Source organism: Malaya genurostris, chromosome 3, assembly GCF_030247185.1.
Source record: "Malaya genurostris strain Urasoe2022 chromosome 3, Malgen_1.1, whole genome shotgun sequence".
Classification (NCBI taxonomy): Eukaryota; Metazoa; Arthropoda; class Insecta; order Diptera; family Culicidae; genus Malaya; species Malaya genurostris.
This window is the reverse complement of record NC_080572.1, coordinates 44902796-44912632: the sequence shown is the minus strand read 5'-3', so window position 1 is coordinate 44912632 and position 9837 is coordinate 44902796. Positions and strand designations below refer to the sequence as shown.

The 9837-nt window shown below is 38.3% G+C and overlaps 1 protein-coding gene across 1 annotated transcript; it reads left to right on the top strand.

The window, feature by feature from the left end:
• The first annotated feature begins 268 nt into the window (after positions 1–268).
• On the top strand, positions 269–2350 carry LOC131437891 (glutactin-like). Its single transcript, XM_058607545.1, has 4 exons — positions 269–706; positions 773–1294; positions 1351–1725; positions 1793–2350. Exons 1-4 carry the CDS (start codon positions 344–346, stop codon positions 2282–2284), a joined length of 1752 nt encoding a protein of 583 aa, XP_058463528.1. The 5' UTR covers positions 269–343; the 3' UTR covers positions 2285–2350.
• The last annotated feature ends 7487 nt before the right edge of the window (positions 2351–9837 follow it).

The window sequence follows — 9837 nt, the reverse complement described above, 5'->3', positions numbered from 1 at the left end:
AAAATATAAATAAATAAAACAGAGTAACCATGTTGTAATGAAGTTAATTTTAGATGAGGTGTAGTGCAAATACAAAATATATTTGAACTGAGAAGAATGACTAAGCTCAAAGTTTATCATAGACGAGTATTGATTAAACCTATCATTTCTAATAGATAACTTACATGGCGTATGATAGTCATCAAGTAAGTGATAGACTTATAAAAATATGACTGATGGCAATTCTTATCAATGGCAATGTTTGAGATATCACTATCGTTCTGTACTGTTTATCAGTAGTAACAGTTCCGTCGTGTCCGTCATTCTTAGTTCGTACCTTGGCGCAAATATCTCCTTGCTGGCAATGTGGATTAGACGCCAAATAATTATTCTAGTTCACTCCGTCATCTGTTTTAATCTAGTCAGTTCCAAGTTCCTAGTGGAGCGACAAGATGGTTCAAATTTGCAGGTTTATATACAAGGGATTGGGAACGTACTAGGATCTCTTGGCCGAACCGCTCGAACCAATCAGTCTGTTCTAAGGTTTTACAATATTCCATACGCGGAACCACCGACTGGGGCCCTAAGGTTCAAAGCTCCGATCAAAGCTTCTAGCTGGACCAACGTTCGGGATGTTAGTCAACCGGGACGAGAATGTCCGCAGCCGGTCATTGGGCTTAATCAGAACAACGAGGACTGTCTCACGTTATCAGTGTTCACTAAAAACGTAAGTATCGTTTTATGATAGAAGGAAAACGTCAATTCGATGCACATAACGATTATATAACTTCAGACGGGGGAAAGTTTTCCGGTTATGGTTTACATTCATGGAGGCTCATTTTACTTGGGTTCTGCTGCTGACCATCCACCGGATTACTTGCTGGAACGTGATGTAGTTCTTGTGGTAATTCAGTATCGGCTTGGTCCCCTTGGATTTCTGTCTACATTGAGTAACACTATACCGGGTAATGCAGCCATGCTGGACATTATAATGGCCTTAGAATGGGTTCGCGACCATATCAAAGATTTTGGCGGTAACTCGAATAACGTAACTGTATTTGGGCAGTCCGCTGGTGCAGCGGCAACGTCTGCCTTACTCTACAGTCCACTAGTCCCGCAGAACCTGTTCAATCAAGTAATTATCCAATCCGGTGGATCGATATCTACTTGGGCCGTCGACTCCAATCCGGTAGAGAATGCAAAGGATATTGCCAAGCATGCTGGCTGCAGCGAGAGTATCTCACTTGAAGCGATCGAGCAGTGTTTGATGACGGTATCTACTGAAGTGTTGGTAAATGCTTTGCCTGTGCATTTGGTAAGTATTTCGATTATATTCCAACTATCAACCTAAAATCATCTAACCTGTTGAAGGCAAATATTTTCATCGATGGGAAAGAAGATGTTAGCGGTATTGGCATGGTGGTGGGTGGACCATCAGGTTTTCTACTGAAAAAACCGTTTACCTCCGTTCGTCATGGTGAAGTTCGTAAGGACGTTCGAGTGATGGGTGGAGTTACGAAACATGACGGGTCCTTTCTACTCAATAGTCTATACGATTTTCTGGTTAGTAACAATCTCACAAAAGACCTTAAATACATGCAGTACGATCTGGTCGATAGCGTTAATCGAGCGTTGGGATTGGATGAAGAAACGGGAGCTCTATCGGCTTTTGAAATTGATGCACTTTTCAGCGAAAATGTCTTGCTTAGTGGAAATTTTTCTCAAATGGCAATGGGACTGATTGACGTAAGTTCAAATAATCACCCCAAAATAAGTCACCATTTTCACTGTTTACAATTGATTCATCATACAGATTGCCGGAGATATAATTCTCAAAGGACCTGTTTTGAGAGATATTCAAGCGAATGTTAAGTATAGCGAAAAGGAAACCTATCTGTACACATTCGACTACGAAGGAGAACATACCAGATTTGGATACGGACAGAATACTTCTCACTATCCATACGGCGGGGGTGTACATCACTCAAATGAGAATATCTATTTGTTTCCGTACCCGGAAGCGGTGACGAAGCTCAACGCGGTAGATTCCAAAATGTCAGAGATAATGGTCGACTTGTGGACGTCATTTGCGATCGAAGGAGTACCTAAGTCGACAAATGTGCAGCAGTGGCCACCCGTTGATAGTTTGCTCGGGCCATATTTTCATATAAATACACCCCCTTCGATTGGGTACAACTTCTACCATGAATTTTCGGTATCAGTGCGGGCCGGAGCAAGTGCGGTTAGCCAGTTCTGTCTTTTGGCACTGCTACTTTTGTCAGGGCTAGTGGCCGTTTTTCGTTAGATTTTCTATAAGTACTATGAAAATATGAAAAAAATGATTCGGTTTGAGAAAAATCAAGAAATAAAACTGTAGCGATTCATTTTTGAAGTTAGCCATTGTAACCATTATAAAATTCGTGTCCTTCTTGTATTCGATACCTTGCTTGATTTGCTTTTCGAGTTAGATTGTCGTGAAACGTAGTTGTAAAGATATTCTTCAACATATAGCGTTTTGCATTTCTCTAGAGTATTTGGAGTATTTATGCAACATATGGCACAGGTTTGCTAGAAAAGTTGAAGTGGTGGCTCTTTTTAAACACTTATTCCTTAATATTTCAATTTTATATACGTTTACAAGCAGTGGCGTCTCGTATAATATCAGATATAACAGTTCGTTGTAATTGAAAACTAAAGATTGAGAATAGGATATTCGCTTGTATTTTTCAAGACAATGAAATAACTATATACTTTTGGATGGGAAATTATTTCGTAACATCGATACAAAAGGAGAATTCGGTTCTCTGCACGTCGAGCAAATCTGACAATAAGTTCATCAATAAAACCGCTGCGACGTTGCAACTGAGCCAGCAATTTGTTTTCAACTGCCATAAGCATAAGCCACTGAGCATGTGCACACAAGTTCGCACTGAGCCAAAAGTGGTAGAGAGAACAACAAATCTCAGAGCAGAGCTGAGTGATTCCTTTTCTTCTGTGCAGTAACTAATGTGCACGGAAAAGACACTAACGCTGCGACAATGTATATGGATGTATATGTAATCTGTGTAAATACACGCAGCTTCGGTGCACAAGTCAAAGTACTCGAATTCAGAAAGAATGCGTGCATATTGTGCTGTGGATAAAAATCGCGACCTGATTTCATCGAATAAATAGAGAATTTAAAACATAATTGATGGGGAAACAATGCAGTTAATTCCTTCAAATTGACCGGTTGTGCAGTGCACGAGGTGCACATGAGGACGAGACGCCACTGCTTACAAAACCAGCAATCCGTTACTACAATTATGGAATCGCGAAACAAAATTCGAAATAATGTTTGTTTATGGACAGTAGTTCTTTTTCACAATTGTCATATAGGATTTTCATAAGAGGCGCATCTCTCACTCTATCATAAAATTATTCATAAATAAAACTGAATGAAAATTTCATTTTCACTGTGCATACCCACTCACTCCTAACTTTTATTTAATGATCAATAATGACGCTGGCTACGACCAAAGGCTGTGCTACTGAGGAAAGGAAGGAATGTTAGGCCGATACTCGTTGTTTCTAAAGACCGCGGGTACCACTGTATCTCCATGAGCACCATGGGATAGGAGATTTGTTAGTAGGGAAGGAAAGAGATCCGGACATGTTTTGGTAAACAATATGATCTCAATAAAACCTGATTTTCGATACTCAGGAGAAATATAATAAATAAGAAAAATATAAAATATCTCCAAGGAACGATCTCACCAGTATCCCTTTTCTCCCGCTCGTTCTGCTGTCAGCAACGCGAGATGAAACACGACCACTGTAATCCACACGATCGACTTGAAAACTTTCACACAATGCATAGAAATCCGATAACACCGACAATGACATGCAGACGGCGCTTCGATCGATTAACAGGTTAACATCGTTGTATTTTGGGACGGTAAACTCTCAGTTTTCGCCGCTTTAGCTTCTTTAGTTTCGCATATCAATATGTATTATTCAATAAATAGCACTCTCACTACTAAAGACACACTTGCACTGTCACTCAAAAAAACTATTTTAAACCAAATTTTCAACTACATATATGTATCAAACAACACATTGAAATTATACTTTTTTAAGAGCAGCCCCAGGACACCACATCGCACTCCCAGTGATGCCAACTTTCCTCTTCATTATCACTGAGATAAATAAAAATTAAGACTTTACTCGATTTGAAATGCTCTGATTGCCCACCAAATGCCCCAGATGTTGGCTATGATTGGCACATTGTCGCAAAGCTGATTTACCGGTAGCGACACCTGAAAAGGAGGATTCTTTAGGAAATTTTCATATCGTCAGTAGTAATTTGCAACATTTTTACCGTTTATTCAATAGTACAAATAGATATCAGCAATAAAAGTACACTCGGAGTAGAAGAAAATCGATTTCAAAGTGATTATAACTACTTCTCTTAGTGTAAACTACGATTAAACATGGAAAATCTTCAGGAATGTGTGAAACTTTTTCTTCAACTTCTACTTTGATTTTTCAATCGAACTTGCCCGTTTTTATAAGAAATCGTTGAAAAGGTGGAGTAATAAAAAATTTTCTTACCGATTTGACAGCTCTTGCTGAAAGTATCATCTCTAAGCAAGCAGCGCCTCTACATTTCAGTTTTGCGACAATGTGCCAATAGCACTTGCTGGAGCGCCTTATCCGTGCTGGAAAATTTGTGAATGTTTTGTGACACCTAGTATTGAAAGCGTTTGTCATTTTTTCTGTTATAAAACAATTCCATATAAATTGAAATAAGGTGTATGTGAACAACTGATGTTAAAGCAAAAATATTTTTGCAACTGGTCACCGAAAACTTGAGTAATGGATGAATTCCAGAAGCTTTTCCAATCATAAGGGCATATTCAGGAGTGTTCTAGTTCTAGATGCATAATTTATGTCAGTTTTAAAATTTAAATCTAGAAATTATAACAAAATAAACTGGCAGCCCCAGCAGCGTTTTATCTGTGTTTCAAATATAGAAAAAATAGAACGGCAATGTATACCAGTTTTAAATTTGACAGTAGAACTGGTCGAATAAATAAAACTAAAACGGATTGCTGGGGATACGTTTGTTTCAGTTTCATTTACATTATAGACCACCCATATGAATCTTGCAGCTGCTGAATTTGCTCTAATAGCATGTTATTTGAAATTACAAAATAATACGAAGCACAAATTTTACAACGTACATGTAGACAAAATTAATATATGTTATGACTTTAAAACCCACCATGAAAAAAATGTTCATATTGTAGAGACCGATTCTCAATCCATATATTGCTGTCTTCAGTTTTATGGTAGCGTATCGAAGCAAAATGAATATTTAGTAATTATTTCAAGGATCATGCTTGAACAAATTTAATATTCTTGTTATATTTATGTTCAAAACACTTCTTGCAACGTCATCAATTTTTTTCAGTATTCACCTCTAGCCTATAAGAAAAATGTGTTTACAGAGCTTTCTATACCCTTGTGGCAAATCATTGACACTAAGAGTGAACTGTCTAGAATTCAAAACCGCTGGGATATTTCGTGATGAAAAACATCATATCAGCTGTTTTTCAAAGAAGGACGTATCTTACAAATGTAAACAAATCGAGGTTCTCTCTCCTACCAATAAATGCTTCAAAATCCTACAATTTTGTCTGAAAATTCGTATTCTACAAAAATCTCAATCTTAGTAATACAAAGAACTATAAAAGGCGAAACTGTCATTCCATTTGTTTACGCAAGTTTCGCCCTCCGTGTTCCATGCCAACAAACAGGGCGATACTTCAATTGCTAGTAAGGAAGGGCGAAACTATTTATTTTCTTTATTTTAGATGGTTACCGAACCTTTTATTACTGGAAATAGTAAAAGAAACAATAAAACTACTCACAGATTTATCTTAGTAGCGAAAACCAGCCAATTTCATGAAAAATGCGCAAGGGCGTATCTTTATAATTCACACAGGAAGTATAAAAGTAAACAAATCGAAAAAGGGCGAAACTCTTTTTATGTTGATTTATTCAGTGGATATAGAAGGAAAGTGGTAACATTTGCGTGCCTTTTAAAGATAAACTAACAATTCATCGACTAATCATAAATTGATCAGAGAATATACGATAATTTCTAAACACGATTTGAAACCAAAGTCGAAACATTCATCGATGATTTTCTCCATTTGCTGTCAATGTTAGATTCGCCGTTCTTTGAAAAATAGCTGATATGTTGTTTGGCTAAAGTACGATTCACACGTTATTTCAGGTGACCATTACCGGCTGCGGAACGCCAACGAAAAGAAGTTGCTTGTTACAGCGCCGCCACAGAAACCACCTCTATCTAGTTGCGAACGTTTGCCCGGATTACCCAAAGCTAGGGGCTTTCTCTAAGTTAAGTCCGAACGAGCGGCAGCGAGGTTGGATATCAGGGCATCAAACATGATGCGGCGTAGCCTCATTTGACCCTTCAAAATCTCTGTAAGTTAGAACAAATTGTATAAAGCAGCATGTTGATCTGTTATGCCAAACGATTATCGCAGTACCAAAGATTTGTAAATTTTATGTCAAATCACTGTTATGCCAAACAACCTTATACTAAACGGGATAGTTCCCTTTTTTCTTATAGCTAAATTTTCTCTGAGATAGCTGAACCGATTTTAATAAGTCGAGTCTCGTCAGCAAGCTACTATCAAATTGTTGATTATGTTCGAAGTTCACTTGTCACTTCTACCTCCGGAGATACAATGGTATAAGTGACGTAATCGATTAATCGTATATTTATCATCGGCTGAATTTTCTCGAAGACGATTCCACGAAATTTGGTAAACTTAGGCTTATGTAAAATCTACAATGATCAAATTCGAAAGATTTAGGGCGAATATTTCCGATTCGAGAGATGTAATCTTATATACTTAATATATCTCGGACTGGCACCATTAAAGAAGGTGACAAGCGATTATAAATACACTCTCCTACTCAATGCTTGATCGGAGAAATAGGTATAAAGCGAGAGGACTAGTGTTTGATGGACAGAGAAGATGTTTGGATATAAGGTGTCGGTCGGATGACGGCCAGGATGTAGACCATGTTCGATGTACGTTGCTACACACTTAGAAAATTTCGCAGAATTCGGTAATTTTTTACTGAATTTTCAACAGCTGAACGTTCGGTAATCAGTTCGTTAATACAATCGATTACCGATCGTTCGGTAATTGCTGAACTGTCAAACAACTACCGTAAACTGTAAACAAAATGGATCTAACTGATTGTTCGGTAATTTGTTGTTTGTTTGTTTTCCTTTGGTTAAAATTCTTTTATTTTCGGATTTCAAAAAACAACACATGTTCACAAAATGAATGAATTTTTAATTTAATTCCAACCTGTTGTGGCTATGGTTTTATTCCACCTTCCAAAACACTGCACAATCCGTCGAGTCCACCAGAAATTACCCTCGAACGATTTGTGTAGGCAGCAAGTGGACAAGTGATACAAAATTATTTTCTGCTTATAAGTAAATAAAAAGCTTTTAGTGATTCTAATGTTTCAAAAATTTTAGCACCTGTACCTCAATCCATTCGATGAACTCTTCAAGATTTTTTTCGTTTGGTTTATAAAAAGACTCTTACTGAACATTTTATCAATTGTTTGACAGTTAGTTTTCACGACAATCAGTATTTACAGAAGTTCGGTTATTGGAAGATTATTTTACTATACGGACGGTAGGGTTTTACCGTGCTCGGCGACTATTCAGATTTACCGTATGAATTGTATATCTATTTACAGAATACGGTAATGAAAACTTGCGTAACACTGATCGTCCGGTAAAAATTTGCATAATTTTTGTAAAATGACGCTCATATGCCAAAATATCGGTAATTTCTATTGATTACCGAAAGTTTTCGTCAAAAAAATTACCGAACAACGGAATGGAATCTTAGTGTGTACTATGTCTGTGAGTTTTAGTGTGGCTAAAGCAAGATCAGAGTGGCGAAATGGTAGCGCGTATGCACGGAATGCATAAGAACGCAGGTTCGAGTCCTGTCTCTGAGCGTATCTTTTTCCAAAAATTCATCTTTTCTGTTAGTTTTTCTTTCGCTTGGCTTCTCCAATATATATTTCCGCTCAGTCATTGCAAAAACTGAACCTTCTCGGAGATGCCTGAATCAATTTCGAAATACTTAGACTCGTTTTGAAACTGCTATTATGTGTCTTGATAAGCTCACAATACCAATTGGCGATGATAGAATCTTGTCAATGTTTTAATGAGCAAAATGGCAAGAGAAAGGTATTATCACATGGATTGGTCAATTGAGAAAGGTTTTTTGAGATTACAGCGCAGTTAGGCGGTCAAGAAGATTACTTTTCTTTCACATAGTAAGTTCCGCAAAACGATGTTTGCAGATGTTTCAAATTCCAAGATGGTAACATCAGGCTTCTTCAACATCTTTTCAAAATGAATAATTTCGAACGACGAGCTCGACAACAAAAAACTATGTTTGAGGTCTTCAGGAATCAGAACAAATTGGCTCAAATGGCACGTTCCCCTTGATATTTGGAGATTTGTGCCTTGCCATCAATTTGTTTTTAGCATCATTTTCCCGATATATAAGAGGGAAGGATTGAAAGGAAATGGTAAGGGTTGGACTAGGAGGATGGGAAAAATTGACGACACAAAAACACATAAAAGCAGAAGTAAATTCTGCACCCCTAAGGGATGCTGAACAATCTGCTGAGGATCACATTTAGTGGAAGCAGAAGGAAATTATGAACCTCTACGAGGTCCCGAACAGTCTGCTGTTAATAAAACCTCCAACCCCCGAGAGGATTTAGAGATCTTACAAAAGCGACACCATTCTGCACTCCCGGAAGAATGCAGAACGACTCGCAGTATGTACGAGCAGAAGTAAATGCGGTACCCCCCAGAGGATGCCAAACAATCTGCCAAACCCTATTTAAGGTGAATACAGAAGGGATTCATTCACTCCAGGAAGAACGATGAACCCTTCTGACTATAGCTCCTTACCACATTGGGTGAGAAACGAGAGAATATCCTTCAATTTTAGCTCCGCATACACAGACTCAACCATGTATGGAGAACCAAAAACCCGGATACGTAGCTGCGTCAATGCGGGACAGTTACATATCAGATGATATGAAGTACCATAATCGCATTCACACAAATCACACGAATAATACTCAGCACGTTGAATAGTAGCCATGTGATAATTGAGTTTGCAATGTCCAGTCAGAGCTCTGACCAGAATACTTCAATGATACTTGGAGAAATGCAGTAGACACTTTGACATTTTCAGATTTAAATCTGGTAGAAATGCTTTTGTCTGAGCGCAAGTTTGCAAGCTGCGCCAGTAGCTGGCATGTTTGGATGCAGCCCAAGAACGTATCTTGTGCTTTATCCAACTAGTTGAAAGTGGTAAAGCTGGTTCAGGACCAACGAAATCATTCGTTGCACCAGCTCTAGCCAACTCATCAGCCCATTCATTTCCAGTAATACCAGAATGGCCGGGTACCCATATGAAGTAAACAGCATTTGAAATGCTGAGGTCTTCAATTTGAGTTCGACATGCGATCACTAGATTCGACCGTGAGTCATTCGAACTGAGTGCTTTTAAGGCTGCCTGACTGTCGGAACAAAAATAAATACGTTTACCACAGATCCTCTGCTGAAGTGCCGATTGCTTGGAACACAGTACAGTATCTACCAAGTGAATGAGACTGCTCCAGCCTATTTCACGACAGTAGATACCAGCACCAGCACGACCATTCAACAGAGAACCGTCCGTAAAACAAACTATGTGTTCATCAAGTTGTCGTTCCAGACAA